This window comes from Oncorhynchus tshawytscha, linkage group LG11, assembly GCF_018296145.1.
Source record: "Oncorhynchus tshawytscha isolate Ot180627B linkage group LG11, Otsh_v2.0, whole genome shotgun sequence".
In the NCBI taxonomy this organism is placed as follows: Eukaryota; Metazoa; Chordata; class Actinopteri; order Salmoniformes; family Salmonidae; genus Oncorhynchus; species Oncorhynchus tshawytscha.
Window position 1 is genome coordinate 19,665,743 of NC_056439.1, and position 24,116 is coordinate 19,689,858.

The 24,116-nt window shown below is 42.9% G+C and overlaps 1 protein-coding gene across 4 annotated transcripts in view; it reads left to right on the plus strand.

Annotated features, from left to right (window-relative positions):
• Nucleotides 1-3,046: 3,046 nt before the first annotated feature.
• Nucleotides 3,047-24,116, plus strand: part of clmna (calmin a) — a 43,019-nt gene continuing 21,949 nt past the window's right edge. For 2 of the 4 annotated variants that reach the window (XM_024437004.1, XM_024437006.1), the window contains exons 1-2: nt 3,078-3,165; nt 3,924-4,026. In XM_024437004.1, coding sequence (XP_024292772.1) covers nt 3,157-3,165; nt 3,924-4,026 — 112 coding nt within the window. In that variant the 5' untranslated portion in view covers nt 3,078-3,156. Of the gene's footprint in view, nt 3,166-3,197; nt 3,497-3,923; nt 4,027-24,116 lie in introns of those variants that run through there. The other 2 variants (XM_024437008.2, XM_024437005.2) reach the window with 2 other exon arrangements.

Below are 24,116 nucleotides of genomic sequence, written 5' to 3' on the forward strand. Positions count from 1 at the left end.
CAACGCACCTTGTAACTCTTCTGCAGTAAAATCTCGTACACCCAAGTACTTCCCTGCAGCTGCCACTCTTTTCTGTGATTTACATTCCATTTCTGCCATACAGTTGATAACCATGGCTATGAACTCTAAGAAACCAACCTTACTGAAGTACATGTCATTCCCATCACTCTTTATTGACCCTCGGCCTGCTCACAGGGAGCCTCTTAGGATCCTTTGCCCTGGACCCGTCTTCCTCTAATTCTCTATTCACATCCTCAGCTTACGACAACTTCTGTACGACTCTGACCCTGGCATCCTCAACATGCCTTTCTCTCCCCGGACACCTCTGATCTCCAGCACCATGGGTACCCCTACAGTTAACACACACCGATACTACACATTCCTTTGTCTCATGCCCTCCAGTACACTTCTCACAACTAGGAATCTCCCTCCTACACACTTGGGGAACAGGACAGGAGGAGGGTAGTTTTCTCACCTGCCCTCATCCCTCATGACAACAACAAATTCTGCAAAAGATGTCAGGTTGAAGAGGAGAAAGGTCATTAAGAAGGGTTCCTCATACCCAACCTAGCATCAATATAGTACTGTGTGTGTGTGTGTGTGTGTGTGTGTGTGTGTGTGTGTGTGTGTGTGTGTGTGTGTGTGTGTGTGTGTGTGTGTGTGCACTAAGCCTGTGTGCACTAAGCCTATCGGCTACTCTGAGGAGGTGACAAATGATTCATTCCGCAGGGCATTCTATACTGCTGTTGAGAGCTGAGTCGCTATGTTTCTGTGCTTCTGACTTTGCTGCCCTATTTGTCTGCTCAACACTCCTCTCTCCGCATCTGTCTAACTGCCTGTCTGTCCTCTCTGTGTGCCTTGTTCGAACCAGCAGCAGCTGGTGCCCCGCCTTAAGCTGTGCCTTCTACTGCCCAGATGGGACCTAGCTGGCAACGAGTTTGTCAACAAACAAACAAACAATGCTATAGAGTCATACTGTAAATCCATTTCTACTGCACCCCTTTGACATGCTCTCCTGAGTTCTCCTGAACTTTCTTTCACGGATGTTGAAAAAAGACGTGTTATTCCTCTCTTGCTGACAAACAATTGCTTCATAAAAGCAATCCTAACATTTCACACACACATGGCATGAGTGCTACACTGGAGCACAGTATGAGCTGTAGTGTGTCTTGAAAGCAATCAAATGTACCGTTTCTTACCAAAAACACTCGGACACCTGTTTCTTATCAACTGCAGTACTTGAGCTTCTGTCTCCTCCTCCTCCTCCGACTATGTGTCAGAAATGGAATAGGCTGTATAGTACTGTAGACATCGAAATATCTGTCCTCGGAACTACCCTGCCCTGCATCGTGCTGCATAAACACTCGCTTCACTAATTATTGATTCACATTTCCTGAGAGGCAAAGCACAGCACAGTACTGTACAAGCCAGACAGACACCACCGTTAAGGCTTCATATGACTTCAGTCCTGGAAGGAGAGACCAACCGAATTGAATATCCATAGCTGACAAAATGTTGCTTATTTATACAGTACCATTACAAAACATGTGAACAGAGAAGAGATTCAAATACATTCTGTGAGTGCTTGTTTAATTAAGTAACCAAGTGCTAGTGCTACTATAAAAACGTATAATAGAATATGTCCATGCTCCCTGTGGGAGAGCTCATCTCCATGTAAGGGCTTTTAATCTAAAATAGATGAACCACCTGCAAGGTATAGGATTGTTCAGTGTGTGTAAACTGTGTGTGCGTGTGTGTGTGTGTACGTGCGTGCATGTGTGTGTGTGTGCGCGTGCATACGTGTGCAGGGGCGTCATGCATCCCAAAACTCTGAGGGGGCACCAAATATGTGAGGATGGCTTTTTTTCTGGATATCTAAGCATACATCTTGAGCTGTATGTATCCTGGTTATAAAATGTAAAAAATACTAAATATGCTTGCAACCCTAGTAGCAACGTTATATATTTGCTCCAGCAGTTTCATATTTTCTAATGGGTTTACTTTTTGTATTTTACACTATAGAGGTCAATCATCCTTACTGTAAGAAAACACCCACTATGAACACTGCACACTAGCCATTTAGAGGGTTGTTAGATACAGATCTCAAATACCGTAAAACATTATACTAACAGGTGTTGGTTGTACATAATTCAGGTGAAGGCAGGTGTCAATGCAAGTGTTAGTGGTACGTCTCAACTGAAGGCATGTGTAACGTTTTGACAGAGGGTTTAGAAAGAGCTGAAAATGGCATGCAAGTTCATATCAGTCATACAAGAAGGGCTTTCATGGGTTTCTTTAAATATTTTGCTCTTTTTGTCGTTAACCATTGTCACAAGTTGACTTCCATCTACATTTTATTACAAAGTAGGTCTACGGTTTCTTCTGTGCTTGAAGTTCCTATGGACTGGACATAGAGACGAGACCTGCAATTTTAGAATATCTTACAGTGCATAATCCTGGTTGAAGTTTATAATTACCAGGGCTTTAATCACTGTTTGTAACTTTAATAACGCCTGCTAGCATACAGAGCACACATCATAAGGCCATTCTAATGACGTGGCCCTACACAGGAGCCAGGTTATATGGGCCAGCTACCCACAGAGACCTGGGGACGTCCCAAATGGCACCCCATTTCCTACAAAGTGCTATACTTTTTTTGTACCAAAGCCTTCTGGGTTCTTGTCAAAAGTAGTGCACTGTGTAAGAAATAGGGTGAGGGTGAGTCCAAATGACCACTGAATGTAGTGGACTATTTCCTCCCCTCAAGGTGGGATAAAGGTTATTTTTTTTACATTTCAGAATGTTCATAAGCTCCTCATGTGGCTTCATATTTCTATTTTCCTCATAGCTTGATCAAAGGGGGCATGAAGATTAAACCAACAGTGGTACAGTCAGTAGTCCTGTAATGTATTGCAAGCCACCGACATAGGCTACAGTAGGCCTACATGTGTTCCTGTACTAGTTTGTATGGGCTACAGTAGTAGGCTCAAGGGTTACTTAATTGGCCAACATTCCTTACACCTGTTGGACATTTCCTTTATAGTGCCCCCTGGAACTCTCTCTCTCCTCTTGACAAATGTTGATGTGTGAATAGCAGGTTCTACTTTACATTTTCCTTGATGGCGAGTGAAATGAAAATGAGAAGTAGTTGTTTGAATGAGAGAGGTATTGAGTACAGGATATAATGCAGTACCATACGGGTGGCGCCCATGCTCGTTTAGTGCTGATGCGCTATATAACTGTAGCGTTGTGGTCCATCAGTTTTTTTGTAACATAAACGTAGTCTACCGGCAGAAGAAAATGTTTATTATTATCTCGGGCAGGGAATCATACTAACGCGCCGTGCAATTCTAACATAATGCAATTATGTTTATAGCGGAAACGGTCTATCTATGGTACTATTCATAGCCATTCTGAGAACCATATCAGTCATTTTCTCGCTCTCTTTCTGAGCTGAGACTGGCTCTCCTTTCCTTGAATATACAGTGGCGGGATGGTGAGTATATACTGTAAGATACAACAGCCCACCTCGAAAATATTATCCAGGTGCTGTTAATAATTCCCTTCCTCTTTCCTTGTAGTTTGGTCATCTGTGCCATTTTCCGCGTCCTCGCTTTGCGCCGTAGTGCTATGTGGGTGCTTTCTACGTCACCAGGGGGAAACTCAACGAAAACAATGATCCTTCGCCAGAAACCGTATCTACGGAATAGCATTAGAGTAGATTAGACCTTCTCTATGCTATAGCCTACCCCACTCGTGGCTCAGCGTCCGGCGACCGCCACAATAGCCAGCTAGACAAGGGTAGAACGAAGGGGGATAAATAGGGTTGCAATCTCAATCGCCTCCAGATCACACGGGACTGGATGTAGCTTAGTCTGTTTTTTTAATATATATATCGAAGTCCAGTCTGCAACTTTCCCCAGGGTACCGTCCTGATGGCTGGACACGAGTGGGAGTATAAGGACTGGTTCGAACGGGAGGAATTTATCGGACAGATCAGCGACATCCGAGTGCAGAATCTTCAAGGTATGTGGGGCAACGGTGGCTACCATGTGAAATAGAATGGAACCACTGCGTTCATTAGGCTTTATGTTAAAGCTTTGCATTGGTTGATTAGATTGAATCGGGGGACCCATAGTAAGTCAACCTCATCCGAATACCTTTCATGGTTGTAAAAAATGGTTTGTAAACATTCTACCGGTGCCATGCACAGACGGCTGAAGTTTGAACTTTTTGGGGTTTGTATTTTACCTCACTCCGTCCGCGGCTATGGTTGATCTCATATCTCATCTAATTTCATCAAATCAGTTCGCGACGTGTAGGAATCTGAAAATGAAAGGGTGACAATGGTGAAAAACTGAAGACGGCTATGCACCACTAGAAACCTCAAAGACAGGGAGACCATGTTTTCTTTTATAGCAGACAATACACTTTCAATGAGGGGGCAGACAATATTTGATTTCTAATTCACAGCTGCGTGTCTGTAAAACTTCTAGAGCTACAAAGTTGCACGTCAAATCAAATTGTTTTTGTCACATGCGCCGAATACAACAGGTGTAGACATTACCTTGAAATGCTTACTTACAAGACCTTAATTAACCACTATGTAGTTCAAGAAATAGTTAAGAAAATATTTACTAAATAAAATAAAGTAAAAAATGAAATAAAAAGTAACACAAAAAATAACAATACCGAGGCTATATACAGGTGGTACCGAGTCAATGTGCGGGGGGGGGTACAGTTTAGTCGAGGTAATTTGTACATGTAGGTAGCGGTAAAGTGGAAAAGCAAACGGTGGGGTTGGTCAATGTAAGTAGTCCAGGTGGCCATTTGATTCATTGTTCAGCAGTGTTATGGCTTCGGGGTAGAAGATGTTAAGGAGCCTTTTGGACCTAGACTTGGCGCTCCGGTACCGCTTATCTTGCGTAACAGAGAGAACAGTCTATGACTTGAGTGACTGGAGTCTTTGACACATTTTTAGTCCTTCCTCTGACACCGCCTAGTATATAGGTCCTGGATGGCAGGAAGCTTGGCCCCAGTGATGAACTGGGCCATACGCACTACCCTCTGTAGCGCCTTACAGTCTGATGCCGAGCAGTTGTCATACCAGGCGGTGATGCAACCGGTCAGGATGCTCTCGATGGTGCAGCTGTAGAACCTTTTGAGGATCTGGGGACCCATGCCAAATCTTTTCCGTCTGCTGAGGGGGAAAAGGTGTTGTTGTGCCCTCTTCAGGACTGTGTTTGGACCATGATAGTTTGTTGGTGATGTGGACACCAAGGAACTACAGCCCCGGCGATGTGAATGGGGGTGTGTTCAGCCCTCCTTTTCCTGTCGTCCATGATCAGCTCCTTTGTCTTGCTCACATTGTTGCATGTGACATTGTTACTTCTCTTCGCCCTGTTGTTTCTGACAGTTTCCCTGTGGTGTCAGTCTGAGTCGGTAGCCTATAGCCTGCCCTACGGTAGCATAGCCATTACTAGTCATTACAGACTATGTGCAGTGAATAAACAAGAATTGGGCAGCAAAGTGGAAAAAATATATTTAATGAGTGTTGAGAATGAGAGCTTTGTCTCAGTCTCAAGAGGACGGATCACACACATTAACTGAGGCCTCCGCAATGGATACACACACACGCACATTTCTCCAGACGGACATATGAGCCATCAAACACACTTTGTGGCTGCTATAGCCTGCCAAATGCTTTTCACTGTAGCCAGATTGAGCCATCCACTACAACAAACATTATGTCTGTCTCTGTGGTTCACCTAGTAGTGCAATTTAAATAAATGTAAAACGGTCTGATAATGCATAAGATATGTAAGACATGTTGGATTGTTTGTGTGTGTGTGTAATGCACACGTTATAGGCCTATGCATATCCATGAAGAAGAACCTAAGACATGCTCTTGACATTTGAAGTGTGAAATGGTACATGAGGAGAGGTACCTGTTACTGTTCTGCTCTGTCAAGCATCTGGGGTTGCTCCCCCCCCAGCTCTCTGTCGTTTTATCTTCCCCACTTTCTCTCTTCCTCCCTCTCTCCGTCCCTCTCATAACACCAACTGGTTTGACACTTCCATCTGATGACTAGCTGGCCCTGGAGGCTTTGTGGTTGGAAGAAAACATACTGAGGAGAACCCAGTGCATTAAAAAAATGCTCTGAAGGGCCTTATATAACTAATACTCTCTCACCCATCAGAGAAAAGAGCAATGTCCCCCCTCTCTTTCTGTGTCTGCATTAGAGCGCTGAAATCTCAGAACTGTACATTCCCACACAGTACTCACTCACTCACTCACTCACTCACTCATTCACTAAGGATCTACCATGGTCCACACACACCAACACAGTCATGAAGAGGGCACGACACGCCTCTTCCCCCTCAGGAGACTGAAAAGATTTGGCATGGGCTCAAAAAGTTCTACAGCTGCACCATTGAGAACATCTTAACTGTCTGCTTCACAGCTTGGTATGGACACTGCTTGGTATGGACACTGCTTGGCAGTGGACCGCAAGGCGCTACAGAGGGTGGTGCGTATGGCCCAGTTCATCACTGGGGCCAAGGTCCCTGCCATCCAGAACCTCTATACCAGGCAGTGTTGTCAAAGACTAACAATTGTCAAAGACTCTGGCCAGCCAAGTCACTTTATTGATTCATCACATATGCTGCTCCTACTGTTCATTATCTGTCACTTTATTCCTAGTTGTATGTACATACATTTAAAGTCAGAAGTTTACATACACTTAGGTTGGTGTCATTAAAACTCGTTTTTCAACCACTACACACATTTCTTGTTAACAAACTATGTTTTGGCAAGTTGGTTATGACATCCACTTACCACAGGTCATTTTTCAAACAATTGTTTACAGACAGATTATTTCACTTATCCCAATTCCAGTGGGTCAGAAGTTTACACACACTAAGTTGTATGTGCCTTTAAACAGCTTGGAAAATTCGAGAAAATTATGTCATGGCTTTAGAAGCTTCTGATAGGCTAATTGACATCATTTGAGTCAATTGGAAAAAGACCTCAGAAAAATAATTGTAGACCTCCCCAAGTCTGGTTCATCCTTGGGAGCAATTTCCAAACACCTGAGGGTACCACGTTCATCTGTACAAACAATAGTACGCAAGTATAAACACCATGGGACCACGCAGCCATCAGACCGCTCAGGAAGGAGACTCGTTCTGTCTCCTAGAGATGAACGTACTCTGGTGCGAAAATTGCAAATCAATCCCAGAACAACAGCAAAGGATCTTGTGAAGATGCTGGAAGAAACAGGTACAACAGTATCTATATCCACAGTAAAACAAGTCCTATATCAACATAACCTGAAAGGCCACTCAGCAAGGAAGAAGCCACTGCTCCAAAACCGGCATCAAAAAACCAGACTACGATTTGCAACTGCACATAATTTTGGAGAAATGGCCTCTGGTCTGATGAAACAAAAATAGAACTGTTTGGCCATAATAACCATCGTTATGTTTGGGGAGGCTTGCAAGCCGAAGAACACCATCTCAACCGTGAAGCACAGTGGTGTCAGTCTCATGTCGTGGGGGTGCTTTGCTGCAGGAGGGACTGGTGCACTTTACAACGTAGATGGCATCATGAGAAAGGGAAATTATGTGGATATATTGAAGCAACATGTCAAGACATCATTCAGGAAGTTAAAGCTTGGTCGCAAATGGGTCTTCCAAATGGACAATGACCCCAAGCATACTTCCAAAGTTGTGGCAAAATGGCTTAAGGACAACAAAGCCAAGGTATTGGAGTGGCCATCACAAGCCCTGACCTCAGTCCTACAGAACATTTGTGGGCACAACTGAAAACGTGTGTGCGAGCAAGGAGGCCTACAAACCTGACTCAGTTACACCAGCCCTGTCAGGAGGAATGGGCCAAAATTCACCCAACTTATTGTGGGAAGCTTGTGGAAGGCTACCCAAAATGTTTGACCCAAGTTAAACAATTTCAAGGCAATGCTACCAAATACTAATTAAGTGTATGTAAACTTCTGACCCACTGGGAATGTGATGAAAGAAATAAGAGCTGAAATAAATCACTCTCTCTACTATTATTCTGCAATTTCGCATTCTTAAAATAAAGTGGTGATCCTAACGGATCTAAGACAGGGAATTTTAACTATGATTAAATGTCAGGAATTGTGAAAAGCTAAGTTGATATGTATTTGGCCAAGGTGTATGTAAACTTCCGACGTCAACTGTATCTACCTCAATTACCTCATACTCCTGCACATCAACTCGTTACAGGTACCCCGTGTATATAGCCAAGTTATCATTACTCATTCTGTATTTATTATTACTTTTATTATTATGTTTTTAGATTCATTATTTATTATTTTACTTTTCTGGTATTTCTTGTTTTCTTTCTCTCTGCATTGTTGGGAAGGGCCCATTAGTAAGCATTTCACTGTTATTCTACACCTGTTTACAAAGCATGTGACAAAAACAATTTGATTTGATTTGACCCTGAGAGGCTCCCAGCTCATTGAGATGCCCATGGACCTCTTTCTGAGCTGGTGGGTATCTCTGTACTGACCTGAAGCATCTTTCATTTGAAACACTCCACTCATCACTAGTTTACAGAGAAGAATGACTATTGAAACATCTCAACTGCCTACAGTATATCGGGAATAGGGTGCCATTTGGGATGCAGACAGTGGATGGAGGGGGGGGATGTGTCTCTGAGCTCAGCATGAATAAATGATGCATAAAAGAGTTAATCAATATCGGCCATGTTGTGCTTGACAAAGATCGTAGTAGCTGAGCTTTAGGTCACTAGCACGGCTCAGGAGTGCATGTGTGTGTCTGTTTTGTGTACGTGGACACACCTGCTGCTAAGTAGAGAGACCAGCCAGCAACAGCAGTGTGTACACTCTACCTTTAGGGACTGGACATCTGTTGAAATAGTTTATGACCGTCCTCCACTGAACGGAGCCTTCTGCTGATGCCATACAGTACCTCACAAAACGCTCAGACAAGCTAGAGCCGCTGAGCCAGAGTGAAAGTCTGCAGTCACTGCTGCGGTGGACTTGACTTTCTACTCAGAGAGAGAGAAGGCTTTTCTTCTAAAGCCCAGTGACGGAACACATTTTCATACGATGTGTGGGGCGAGGAACTGCTTGTTTGAATGTGATGTTCTTGAACGCTCACCAGGCCAGTCGAGTCCCCCACATCTCAACACTTTTTCAACACAGAGTGACTAAGGGGGAAAGGCTGAGCACACACAGTGCTGCTTCCCTCACATTCTGGTATGAGTTTGAGGAGGGTAGGGTATAGAGAGAGAGATGGGGGTGGAGGCTAAAGGACAATGGTCTCTTCTCTTTCACTCACCCCCTGGCTTATTATCATTTTTGTTCCTCCTAAATTCTGTGTTGGTACTCAGGCAAGGCAAGTAAACGAACTCAGATGTCCTCTTGATTCAGAACAAATTCAGTGTCCCTTTGATTCTCCCCCTGAAGCCCCCCATGTTTATTCAACTATACTGAAATCGTTGGTGAGACACACGAAACGCACTATCAATGCACGCCATCCATCGCAGTGTTTGGATAACCTAACAGCAGTACAACCTTACATTATTTGTTGTGTTCCAAATGGAACCCTATTCACTATATAATGCACTACTTTTGACCGGGGCCCATACGGCTCTGGTCGAAAGTAGTGCACTATCTATGGAATAGGGTACCGTTTGGTTTCCTTATGTTGTGTGCATGACCATCACTGACCTTCAGCTTGGTTTTCTCTTGGACAGAGCCATTATATTGCAGTGTAAAAAGGGAACCAACTCAGATTAAATCAGTGCATAGTAGAGGTCGACCGATTATGATTTTTCAACGCCGATACCGATTATTGGAGCACCAAAAAAGGCAGATTGCGATTAATCGGCCAATTTTTTTATTTTATTTATTTATAATAATTACAATTACAACAATACTGAATGAACACTTACTTTAACTTAATATAATACATCAATAAAATCAATTTAGCCTCAAATAAATAATGAAACCTGTTCAATTTGGTTTAAATAATGCAAAAACAAGGTGTTGGAGAAGAAAGTAAAAGTGCAATATGTGCCTTGTAAGAAAGCTAACGCTTAAGTTCCTTGCTCAGAACATGAGAACATATGAAAACTGGTGGTTCCTTTTAACATGAGTCTTCAATATTCCCAGGTAAGAAGTTTTAGGTATAGTTATTATTTGGAATTATAGGACTGTTTCTCTCTGTACAATTTTGTATTTCATATACCTTTTGACTATTGGATGTTCTTATAGGCACTTTAGTATTGCCAGTGTAACAATATAGCTTCTGTCCCTCTCCTTGCTCCTACCTGGGCTCGAACCAGGAACACATCGACAACAGCCACCCTCGAAGCAGCGTTACCCATGCAGAGCAAGGGGAACAACTACTCCAAGTCTCAGAGCGAGTGACGTTTGAAACGCTATTAGCGCGCACCCCGCTAACTTTGCTAGCCATTTCACATCGGTTACACCAGCCTAATCTCGGGAGTTGATAGGCTTGAAGTCATAAACAGCTCAATGCTTGAAGTATTGCGAAGAGCTTCTGTCAAAACGCACAAAATTGCTGTTTGAATGAATGCTTACGAGCCTGCTGCTGCCTACCACCACTCAGCCAGACTGCTCTATCAAATCATAGACTTAGTTATAACATGATAACACACAGAAATACGAGCCTTAGGTCATTAATAAATCATCTCCCGTTTGGCGAAGTTTGCTGTCTTTGTTAGGAAGAAATAGTCTTCACACAGTTCGCCACGAGCCAGGCGGCCCAAACTGCTGCATATACCCTGACTCTGTTGCAAGAGAAGTGACACAAATAAATTCATGTTAGCAGGCAATATTAACTAAATATGCAGGTTTAAAAGTATATACTTGTGTATTGATTTTAAGAAGGGCATTGATGTTTATGGTTAGGTACACGTTGGAGCAACGACCGTTGCGAATGTGCACCGCATCGATTATATGCAACGTAGGACACGCTAGATAGACTAGTAATATCATCAACCATGTGTAGTTAACTAGTGATTATGATTGATTGTTTTTTATAAGATAAGTTTAATGCTAGCTAGCAACTTACCTTGGCTTCTTACTGCATTCGCGTAACAGGCAGGCTCCTCGTGGAGTGCAATGAGAGGCAGGTGGTTAGGGCGCTGGACTAGTTAACCGTAAGGTTGCAAGATTGAATCCTCGAGCTGACAAGGTAAAAATCTGTCGTTCTGCCCTGAACAAGGCAGTTAACCCACCGTTCCTAGGCCGTCATTGACAATAAGAATGTGTTCTTAACTGACTTGCCTAGTTAAATAAAGGTGTAAAAAACATGTTTTTTTAAAATCAGCCAAATCGGTGTCCAAAAATATCGATTTCCGATTGTTATGAAAACTTGAAATCGGCCCTAATTAATCGGCCATTCCGATTTAAACGGTCGACCTCTAGTGCGGAGGATTTTGTTATTGCTCTGTATTATTGCAGCCTATCCTGTCTGCCTGTACAGAGTGAAGTTCATACAGTATTCAGACATTATCATGCAGTATTCATTTGCTTAGACGGTTCTGCTGCTGCCTTCGCCTCCTCATCTCTTTCTCTCCTTTTCTCGGTCTCTCGCTCCCATCCACTCTGAGCCTCTATGTAAAACCGTGGGATCCGCGGTGGGTAAAAGAAAATCAGAATTAAGGTCATGTGCTCTCTCTCTCTCTCTTACAATGCAGTTCTTGTAAGCACAGGAGAAAGAACCACTTTCATCCTCCCCTGCTCCTCCTCCACCTGCTCGTTATTCGAGGATTGCCTCGCTGCACGGTTCTCCAGAGCATCACTGATGTAGCGAGGTTCCGGGAGGCCGTAGATGTACAGCAGTGGACTTCTGAGTTCTGATGTCTATATTTAGTCTATTTACCACTTTCTCTGAGTAGCATGCATGAGGGGCTGACTTCCCTGACACGTACCAAGTGTGTGTAGTGTGTTGAAAAATATGCAGCTGAGAGCTAGAAGCCTGCGCAGCAGAGCTATTATGTAAGCCGTGTTAACCCTGTCATATCTGGATACAGGAGCATGCTGTTGCTGACATATACTAAGCGTGTGTGTGTAATGTGTGTGTGTGCGCATCTAGGGCTGGGTTGATACCAGTATCGCGATACTCGTTAGTATTGTGGCAAGGAAACAAAACGCGAAGCGAATTCACATGGATTCATTTTCCAACTATAGCACACAATATTTTACATACAGAAGGTGTTTTAAAGGGCCAACGAGTTAGATCTGCTTCGTGTTTTCATTTATGCCATGGAAAAGATATTGCAATACTGTTATCGTCCCGGCCCTAGCGCATGTGTGTGTAGTACAGAGGTTCAGTAACATACTGTCACTGTAGCAGCCAGACAGTGAATGTGGAGTGTATCAAATATGGACGATTGCATCACTATTGCAAAGTCTCAGTTGACATGCAAGAAGGGGAACAATGTTATTGTGAACTGAATAGTGAATAAACTCAACTGAATGGTGTCCGTATCTTTGAAGAAGCAAGTATAATGTGGACAACACTGTCCTCATAGCGGTGGTTTTCTAATGGGCAGAGATATTGCTAGGGCCAGACCAACAGTTCCAGGATGATGGTCGGTCCAAGTCAACTGTTCTTATTTTATCTTGAGTGATGATAAGTCTAAAGTTACGGTATATGCTTCAAAAAGCACTCCTTTTGTAGGAGGCCCATTTTCCACTCTAAAAATACCATGGCGCATTTTAAAAGGTCAACGGTTATATTGTCAAATAAACCTGCGGAGAGAGAGAGTGACGTACACGGGGTGGGTTTACTCTTTGTCTGAGGTCTGTATAAGTGCCTGTTTTATTAGATGCAGGTGTTTCTACCAATGGGCTGAAGAAAGAAACGGTCCAACAGAACTTTGAATAAGTAACTCTCATGGATTGCAGTGATGATGACAAATCAGGGCCGTGCTCTCTCTGCCTACAGCTCTGTTTTTCTAAAAAAGCAATGATTGTTGTTCTCAGGTTGACCTGTAGCTGTCAGGGGAAGGTAATGAGTAACCAGGTTTCTATCCAACCTTTTTATGCGATTTAAAGTACATGTGGGGAAGAAAATGTGATGACAGGACGGATGGAAACAGAACATTTGTCGGTAAACTTTCAAATGTCGACGGAACTAAATACGCTAGACAAGATGGGATCTTTTTGTGTCTGTGAAATGTATAATTCAAGAAATATCCATGGAAATGCTTTTACGCATGTTGTGTGGTCCTCCCACTACGACTCGTGAGGAACGCTTGCAATTTATTAGGGTGCAGATTCAATAATTTATGATGTACTTTGCAGGGTGGTGAAAGTGCCAGGTGATGAGCTCCATGCTCCCTTTGCAATAAATACTGAGGGTCTTATTCTGGTGGCATGATCATTGATGCTTGTCTGCAGTTTGACAAATAAAAATATTATCGCTCTTTTGTCTATAATAATGTAACATAGACGCTGGGAGTCGAGAAGCAGTCGCAGGTGGTAAGTTTAATTAATATAACAAGTAACATGGAACGATACAATGTAGGAGTAGCGTCTAGACATGAACAACAGAAACGCTACTGCCCGGGGAAAGAACCTAAGGGAGTGCCAGATAAAGGGGTGGTAATGAGTGAGGTAATAGAGTCCGGGTGTGCCTAATGATAAAGCGCAGGTGCGTGTAATGATAAATGCCAGGTGCAAGTAATGATGGTTCCCAGGATCGGTGGTTAGTAAACCGGCGACTTCGAACGCCGGAGGGGAGGAGCGGGAGTAGACGCGACAAAGAATCTCATCATGTAGGCTATACCCACACTGTATCTGTGAGCTGTTGGCTACAGTTGAAAATGCGAGTAGAAAATGCGATGGAAACCCATTTCACTTTGTATTTGTAATTTGGGGGGGGTGGTTTAACCATTCCATTAGATTTTTTTTTATGTACACTACGTCATCACACAGTCTTTTATCCCAACTATTCAATTGGATGGAAACACATCTCTGATGGGAAAATGCGCATATTGTTTTTATGCCGATTTTAATTTTTTATTTATATATATATATATATATATATATACATAATTTTTAAAAATATTCGCATGAAAGTCTGTCACTAATTGCATGGAAACCTAGCTAGTGAGTAGGTATGAAAAACAAACACACAAAGGCTCTTTTTCCTTCCTCCTTTTCACCAAGTTATGCTCTCCTTGATATGATCTGATTTGAACTTCACTTTTAAAGCATTACTGATCTATAGTGCACTATATTTGGGAAGACAAAACAAATATTTTCCCCCCTTTTTTTTAACCAAAGATGACTCCTTCCACCTGATCACTCGAAGTTATTCATGATTTGAACTTCACTTTTCATGTAGGTTACATGAATGTCATTACTACATAATTACTGATGAGGCAAAGATTTAGCATGGGCCCTCAGATCCTCAAAAAGTTATACAGCTGCACCAGTGAGAGCATCTTGACCGGCTGCATCACCGCCTGGTATGGCAACTGCTTGGCATCCAACCGCAAGGCGCTACAGAGGATAGTGTGTACCCTTGAATGAGTAAGTGTGTCCAAACTTTTGACTGGTACTGTATATATTTAACATTTGTACCCAAATTCACACTAACTGATCTGTATACGAGCAAACAGCACAGTGCATACAATAAGCATAGGCCACGTTGGTTTTTGTTCAAAATGTGGACTAGATTTGTATCTTTTTGGTCTAGTTTAGTGGAAGCTTGTCTTTTGTATCTTTGTGACTGTACTCATCTTGTTTAGATATTTAGTCTGTTTGGAATGAGGAAGATGCAGCCTGTGACATCAGCACATATTTTCTTTATCTTCTCGAGCTATTCAATTGCCGGTGTGGCTAACATTTTCTTTAACTCAATCGTCTTTGGGAACAATCATCTTGTTCTTCAAGATAATGCCACTGTCAAAAAAAGACCTCTGTGATTTGAAGAATCAACCAGCACATTGTTGCCTCTGTTCTCCTTGGCAGTCTTTCTGTCGTCGCCCAAAGCACGGAGAGGTAGAGCCCACACTTTTAACCCTGATCTCTGTGAAAGGAACCTACCTGCACTTCAAACAAATTACACACCAAAAATGTGGGTTCCTCAAGGGTTCTTTGTGAAGGACGATGGTTCTATGTGGGACCATAATGACTCAAAGTACCCTTTTGAGCTCTTCAATGGTCCTTTACAGTTCACAAAATCATTTTTTGCTCTATTTGTGATCATTCAAATGGTTTGCGCACAGCTCTTATTGTGAAACTGTGAGTGAGTGTTATTCCAGTTTGTCTAATGTGTTGTGGTATGCCATTACGTAGTAAGTCTTGTGCAAGACTCATGTATGGGCTTGTGTCAATTGAGAACGGTTGACTAAATCAGTCAGTGGCTCTCTCCTCAGGGACCCCCCAGCTGTTCCAGAGCTGCCACACCTGATTCCACTAGTCAATTAACACAATAATAACAGCTATGGAATTTTACAATATAATATGGCTGACCAGAATAGTTTCTATAGAAAAACATAAAGGGTTCTACATAGCTCCAAAAAGGGTTGTATCCATAGTAGAACCCTTTTTTGGTGTTTCTTTATAGACCCTTAGGGAAGGGTTCTTTTATAGTGCCATATAGATACAATTTAGAACCTTATGAGCATGGTTCTTTACAGATCCTTCAAAAAAAGGGTTCAATATAGCACCAAAAAAGGTTTCGCCATGGTAACAACAAGCCAAAGAACCCTTACCTGGTACTACAATATTTAGAACCATTTTTGGGGGGTGTGTAGCTTTGACCTCACAAACACACTGGCTGAGACCCAAATGGGAGTCATTTAGATTGAATACAAAATCCTGGAATTGTTTGCATATGGAAATGCTTCCATGAGAGTGTTTTGGTTTCCCGGTATTGTCCATGTTGGATTCCCGGCACTCGCATTTACGTAAAGTTTGAACAGAGGTTGTGTCCCAAATGGCACCCTACTAGATGTGTACTACATAGGGGAATACGGTGCCTTTTGAGACACCGACAAACTCACTTAACCCACATTATAAATGTCCCTTCCTTTCCTGTCAGGAATGACCTTCAACTACAGAATGTTTAGTAATTTAAATGCAATTCCCTTACAATGCCATGCAAACCTGTAGTTCTGTTGGATGGGAGGGGGGGGGGGTCTTAGAATTAATTATTGGGCTATGGAGTTTAAGAAGCTACAGGTCTGTACTTCAAAAGTAGTGGGACCCATGCTTTCAGCTAGTCAACCATGTTGGACCAGCTACCTCAAGGAACAACGCATGCCTTTCTGGTATGAAGAGTGATTGTGAAACATAAGCAAATACTAGATAAGGTGAAGGAAGGAGTGAACAGACTTTTTTAGTTCAGGTATAGTTCAGGTTCACAGGTCTCTGTCTCACCCAGCTAATAATTGGTGATCGAATCACTACACCCCTCTCTCCTTTTATAATGGTGTGAATGGCTGAGTTTATAGGGCCAAAAATAACCTGATTGATCTTGGCTCTGTGACAATGAATCTGCACCAAGAATCACAATGAATGTATCCCACACTTACTGCTCATTAGTTTGCTGTATTAGTGATTGTAGTTCAGAAGATGTAGTTATTCTTCAGATGAAGTAGGCTAAATGTTGATTTCCTGGCTGTCAGTTATGCAAGCAAAGGCAGCATTAATTCACACAATATATGCAGAAACTATATAAGGATATTGATTTCACAAACCTCTGTCTGAACTATTGGTTACCTGTCAAATCATGTTGAGTCACGCTGGGAAAGAATCAAAATATTCTTCTTTTCTGTTCGCTAATTTTCCCCAGTGGAGGCGTGCAGACAACAAATGAACACTTCCTTTTTGAGTCATGTTCCTTTCTTCTAAAGGGGCCATCCGGGATTGGTACAGTACATCAATTTTTGGACTTTTAAATTAATGCTGTATAGCTATTGACTCGAGTGACCGCTTTGTTGCTTTTCGAATCCGAGACCCCCCTTTTAAGGTGTGAGCTGAGGTAATTATTATGACACGGGACTGTTTCTATTGTAATCATACGCTGTTGGGAATAGTTATTTGTATCCCATTATCTTCTTACAGAAAAATACATACGCTGCATTTATATTGGCTAATCCCAAACATGTAGAATAAGACAAAGTCATTTTTCAATTCGACGTGGATGGTGAGGCCTATATAGAACCAGGAAAGGCACTCTAAAATGTGAACTAAAGAGAATTGATATTATACACCCCAGCAACTCTTCTAGTTATACAACCCCTTTGGTTAAGAGTAAGACACCAGCAGCAGTGTCTTTAGGGAATCCCCTATCATGGCAGTTTTTGTTTTAATATTTTAATATAAGATGAGCTCCACTTTGTGTAGCACAGTTGTATTGTTACTCTACACAATGCAGAACGCAACGGCAGTAATGTGATGAACCAAGCCAACCCACTGGGCACAGAGTTCGGTTCATCGTTTTGGTTTTACATTTGAAATCGGCAAAATATTTCAGTCTCATTGGATTTAGGGTGAAAGTTGGGTGAAAAGCAAATACGAAATCCCCTTTATGTTGATGACTTTTTGCAAATCCAATCAGTTTTCCATGTTGTTTCAACGTCATCACATTGAATTTTTGTTGTTGAAATGATGTGGAAACAAGGTTGATTCAAGCCGTTTTTGCCCAGAGGGGACCTCATCTTAATGCAAAGCAACATGAATCAACAACAGGGATATATTGAGGGAGGGTGAACCCAGCACCCATCCGTTCAGCGTATTTAATTTCATCCTTCTTTCTGTAGATTTATCCAGCACATTTATTTCATCTTTCTCACCTACTTTCAAAAGGATTCTGCACTTTCTGTTCCTTCCGAGTGTTCTGAGGTGCGTAGGAGGTGGTGCCAGGCAGGCAGTCAATCATGGCTTCTTCCGACATGGCACCCTATTCCCCCTATGCCCCCATAGGGCTCTGTCCATATGCAGTGCACTATATAGGGAATAGGGTGCCATTTTGGTTTGAGATGCGCCCCAGGACATCTGGAGACATTCTGTTACCCAGGGAGGAAGATTCCTGTACCCCCTCCTCCCTGTGTTTTTCCTCTTCACAGCCTCTAATTGGCTGGCAGTGAGGCAGAACTCTGGAGAGGTGCTAGCTGCCCACAGAATTGCCCCCAATCAGACTTTGTTTTGTTTATTAGTGGTAATTATTCTCAGATGGAGGAATGGGACTGTTTGTCATATTGTGTACTTTGTTGGTGGTGTTGTTGTTGGTGTATCTATTTTACACACTCCAATGGTCAGTGAAGGGAGTTATGTTGCTGAAAAAGGATGTCAGTATTGGATCAGATACTTTTCTCTTAGGCCGGGATTCAATCCGATCGACGATCGACAATTCACCATTTCGAGTTAATTCCCAGTTTAGCAATCATATGCAGCATTTACCATGAATGAGGGAACAAAGCTGCATCGCCGACAAAGTGCGATCGGATTGACTCCCAGCCTTCGTCTCTTACACTTGTTTTTGCACACTTCCCTACGGAATATCTGCAGATTATTTTGATATGTTTACATCCAGAGTTTCGTCGACTCTCAGCTCTCACATCTACTGTTTGTTCCTTTAAATGAGTGGATAATCACATGAACAGTAGGTGAATTTACACTCCAAAGAGACACTAACTAAAAGGCCTAGAAGAAGTGCCTTTATCAGCACACAGCTAGTATATACAGATCTGTGTCAGTGTCATTATACACATCTAGCATGTACAGATCTGTGTTCAACAAAAGCACTGAGTTAATTGCCTCCTAATGATATTTGTTCAGTCCTACAGGGTTGTCCCTTCTCTGTTCAACTCTCTGCGATTGCATGAAAGAGTAACATTATGACTGCGTACCAAATGGCACCCTATTTCCTGCATAGTGCACTACTTTTGACTAGAGACCTACGGGCCCCGGTGAAAAGTAGTGTGTTATGTATGGAAGAGTGTGCCGTTTGGGACGCTGTTGCAATGTTAATCAGATCATTCACATCCCAGTTAACCCCCACTCTTTGCATGGCGAGTAAAGGAGAGCTACCCCATTGCTCCCACCGAGTCTGGGATCTTGTCTAGAGCCAGTCCCACCACACTGAGACAAAAGAGAGGGAAAGGGGTTATAGAATAGAATATGTACGTCTGGTTGACAACTTACTATATCCCATTTCGTTATATGATAATTTAGGATTATTAGATTGCAATCATATGATTTTCTCTGCTTCTCCAGACAGTGTTGCTTCAGTTTCCCCTCTATACTGAGTTAAATCCGATCAATCCTAACAATAGAAATGAGTATCAACGGCAACAGCAGCAATATGTAGTAATGTTTGATCCGCCTTCGAAACTAACAGTAGCCTAGATAAGATTAGGGAAGATAGCGTGCATAGAGAATTGCTTGTCACACTGTACACATTGACACGTCAACATTCACTGTAAGCTTGTGTTCAACATGCCAGTCAGACAAGAGGTACCGGTCCTTGGCAGTGTCCCAAATGACACATTATTCCCTACATAGTGCACTACTTTCTACAGAGGAAAAATAGTGCACTATATAGGGAATAGGGTGTCATTTTGGATGTATCCCTCATGTCAGTCAGTCTGGCCTTATTTCCACACAGAGAATGACCTCATCTTTAATGGCAGTGCAGCTAGAGAGCTGAAATAATGACACCGCTCTGCATTCACCTGTGTTACTCAGGATGTGATCATCCATGTATACAGTATGTATCCTATTCATTGTGCTCTTACCTTCTGAGACAGAGAGGGAAAACCAAAACAAAACCACTGAGAACATTGTGTTCACGTAAACTATTGCTAGTCTATGGATTAAGGTTAGAGTTGGACTCTCTGTGGGTGTTAACCCCGATGTCCCGGATACATTCCCAATCTGGCCCATACCATCATGACCACCTAATCATCCCCAGCTTCAAATTGGCTCATTCATCCCCTCTCTTCTCCCCTGTAACTATTACCCAGGTTGCTGCTGTAAAAAAAAAAGTGTTCTCAGTCAAATAAAGGTAATATTTTAATAACACTCCCCCCGCCCCTTACCATACTAGAATCAAATCAAATCAAATCAAATTTTATTTGTCACATACACATGGTTAGCAGATGTTAATGTGAGTGTAGCGAAATGCTTGTGCTTCTAGTTCCGACAATGCAGTAATAACGAGCAAATAATCTAACTAACAATTCCAAAAAAACTACTGTCTTATACACAGTGTAAGGGGATAAAGAATATGTACATAAGGATATATGAATGAGTGATGGTACAGAGCAGCATAGGCAAGATACAGTAGATGATATCGAGTACAGTATATACATATGAGATAAGTATGTAAACCAAGTGGCATAGTTAAAGTGGCTAGTGATACATGTATTACATAAGGATGCAGTCGATGATATAGAGTACAGTATCAACGTATGCATATGAGAAGAACAATGTAGGGTAAGTAACATTATATAAGGTAGCATTGTTTAAAGTGGCTAGTGATATATTTACATCATTTCCCATCAATTCCCATGATTAAAGTGGCTGGAGTAGAGTCAGTGTCATTGACAGTGTGTTGGCAGTAGCCACTCAATGTTAGTGGTGGCTGTTTAACAGTCTGATGGCCTTGAGATAGAAGCTGTTTTTCAGTCTCTCGGTCCCAGCTTTGATGCACCTGTACTGACCTCGCCTTCTGGATGACAGCGGGGTGAACAGGCAGTGGCTCGGGTGGTTGATGTCCTTGATGATCTTTATGGCCTTCCTGTAGCATCGGGTGGTGTAGGTGTCCTGGAGGGCAGGTAGTTTGCCCCCGGTGATGCGTTGTGCAGACCTCACTACCCTCTGGAGAGCCTTACGGTTGAGGGCGGTGCAGTTGCCATACCAGGCGGTGATACAGCCCGCCAGGATGCTCTCGATTGTGCATCTGTAGAAGTTTGTGAGTGCTTTTGGTGACAAGCCGAATTTCTTCAGCCTCCTGAGGTTGAAGAGGCGCTGCTGCGCCTTCCTCACGATGCTGTCTGTGTGAGTGGACCAATTCAGTTTGTCTGTGATGTGTATGCCGAGGAACTTAAAACTTGCTACCCTCTCCACTACTGTTCCATCGATGTGGATGGGGGTGTTCCCTCTGCTGTTTCCTGAAGTCCACAATCATCTCCTTAGTTTTGTTGACGTTGAGTGTGAGGTTATTTTCCTGACACCACACTCCGAGGGCCCTCACCTCCTCCCTGTAGGCCGTCTCGTCGTTGTTGGTAATCAAGCCTACCACTGTTGTGTCGTCCGCAAACTTGATGATTGAGTTGGAGGCGTGCATGGCCACGCAGTCGTGGGTGAACAGGGAGTACAGGAGAGGGCTCAGAACGCACCCTTGTGGGGCCCCAGTGTTGAGGATCAGCGGGGAGGAGATGTTATTGCCTACCCTCACCACCTGGGGGCGGCCCGTCAGGAAGTCCAGTACCCAGTTGCACAGGGCGGGGTCGAGACCCAGGGTCTCGAGCTTGATGACGAGCTTGGAGGGTACTATGGTGTTGAATGCCGAGCTGTAGTCGCTGAACAGCATTCTCACATAGGTATTCCTCTTGTCCAGATGGGTTAGGGCAGTGTGCAGTGTGGTTGAGATTGCATCGTCTGTGGACCTATTTGGGCGGTAAGCAAATTGGAGTGGGTCAAGGGTGTCCGGTAGGGTGGAGGTGATATGGTCCTTGACTAGTCTCTCAAAGCACTTCATGATGACGGATGTGAGTGCTACGGGGCGGTAGTCATTTAGCTCAGTTACCTGGGGACCTTCCAGGTGACTGCTGTTCTAAGGACAGACCCCATCAAGGCCTTCCAAGAAATGTAAACTTCTGTGTTGTACTGTGTGTATAATAGAAAACACCTCATCAGAACTGACTGTTAACGCTGCTCTTTCAGGGGGGAAAAAAAGCTTCGGCTCAGCATCTTGCATTTTTCCCAGTACAGAACCTGACCTCAACACTTAACTGACTTACTAAACCCATGCTCTGGCTTTACAGCGTTATTTCACAGTACGGTGTCGTGGGAGAAGAAACAACATAATCGTAAATTCCTCTATTTCCACCCCTGAGTTCAAATGTCAGGGGCTCCTGAACACATGGCTCTTGGAAGGCCGTGTCCATGTTTGCCTGTGGACTGGTGGAGGCTTTCATTGAATGGAAGACATCTGGAGTTGACACATGTTGGTGGGCTAACAGACAGATTCCCTGGAGAATAGGGCCTGATTTATACAAGCCTTTTGACAGATTGTCCCCAGACTGTCCCTAACAGGCAATGTTTCAACCAGCCGAGTCCACACTCCCCCGGACTCCTCTCCGGCGCGGCACTTGTTCGTATTCAAGAAGTCACCTTTTGTGTCGTAGGAATCTGAATCAGACACAGCGCTGTGACAGAGCGCGAGAGAGAGAGAAAATAGGGTTCATTCTTTTCCATGTAGGCCTGTCTCTCATTGCCTAGACGTTAGGTGTCATTCCCGTCATTCAGCACTGTGCTGTCCACACATTTGTGGGGACGGAAAAACAAACAAACGGTCTGGTTAGGAATTCTAGGCGCACAGCCACACACATGCTATAAATCACCACCAGCGCACAATGGTAGACATTCACAGCAGCACACACACTCCAACAGACTGAGGTATCCGAGTGGGTCCGGATGCATCGTGCCATAGTAAGTCTCTCTGTAGAGCCCTCAGATCTGACGATACGTGCACCTTTCTATTTGGCCCAGGCTCTGTTATTCCTAAGAGAAACCAGTGCAGCGTTTTGGATAATGTACCTGGAAAATTAGATCAACAGTTATGGATGGCCACAGTTATTAATATTTCCAGTGGGCAGTTGGGTTTTCAGACGTTTTTGGTGTGTTTTTTATTTAACTAGCCTTTCATGACGTGGGCATTTTCTCACGTTGGCTAATTGACTACAGAAATGACACTTCTCATCACAGGGGAGGTGTACATGTCATGTACACTACCGTTCAAAAGTTTGGGGTCACTTAGAGATGTCCTTGTTTTTGAAAGAAAAGCAAATTTTTTTTGTCCATTTTAAAATAACATAAAATTGATCTGAAATACAGTGTAGACATGTTGTAAATGACAATTGTTGCTGGAAACAGCAGATTTTTTAAAATGGAATATTTACATAGGCGTACAGAGGCCCATTATCAGCAACCTTCACTCCTGAGTTCCAATGGAACATTGTGTTAGCTAATCCAAGTTTATCATTTTAAAAGGCAAATTGATCATTAGAAAACCCTTTTGCAAGTATGTTAGCACAGCTGGAAACTGTTCTAATTAAAGAAGCAATAAAACGGGCCTTCTTTAGACTAGTTGAGTATCTGGAGCATCAGCATTTGTGGGTTCGATTACAGGCTCAAAATGGCCAGAAACAAAGAACTTTCTTCAGAAACTCATCAGTCTATTCTTGTTCTGAAAAAGGCTATTCCATGCGAGAAATTGCCAAGGAACTGAAGATCTGTGTACTACTCCCTTCACAGAACAGCGCAAACGGGCTCTAACCAGAATAGAAAGAGGAGTGGGTAGGCCCCGGTGCACAACTGAGTAAGGGGACAAGTACATTTCAGTGTCTAGTTTGAGAAACAGATGCCTCACAAGTCCTCAACTGGCAGCTTCTTTAAATAGTACCCGCAAAACACCAGTCTCAATGTCAACAGTGAAGAGGTGACTCCGGGATGCTGGCCGTCTACGCAGAGTTCCTCTGTCCAGTGTTTGTGTTCTTTTGCCCCTTTTAATCTTTTCTTTTTATTGGCCAGTCTGAGAAATGTTTTTTTTTTCTTTGCAACTCTGCCTAGAAGGCCTCTGCCTATGAGGCATCTCAACATTTTCATAAACTATGAACAAAGAGGATACAATAGAATAGAACAGTCTCATAGAATGTAAACATTCGTTTATGATGACTAATAGTCTTATAAGCATAGTGTGATACTACAAACAGAAATACATGGAGTACATTGTTCATCTCTTGGGTTTCTCCTGACTGAAGCTCTTTCTCAGAGTAAGAGCAGGAGCCTGCTTTTACTTCTCTGTGTGTGTGTGTCACTTTTTTT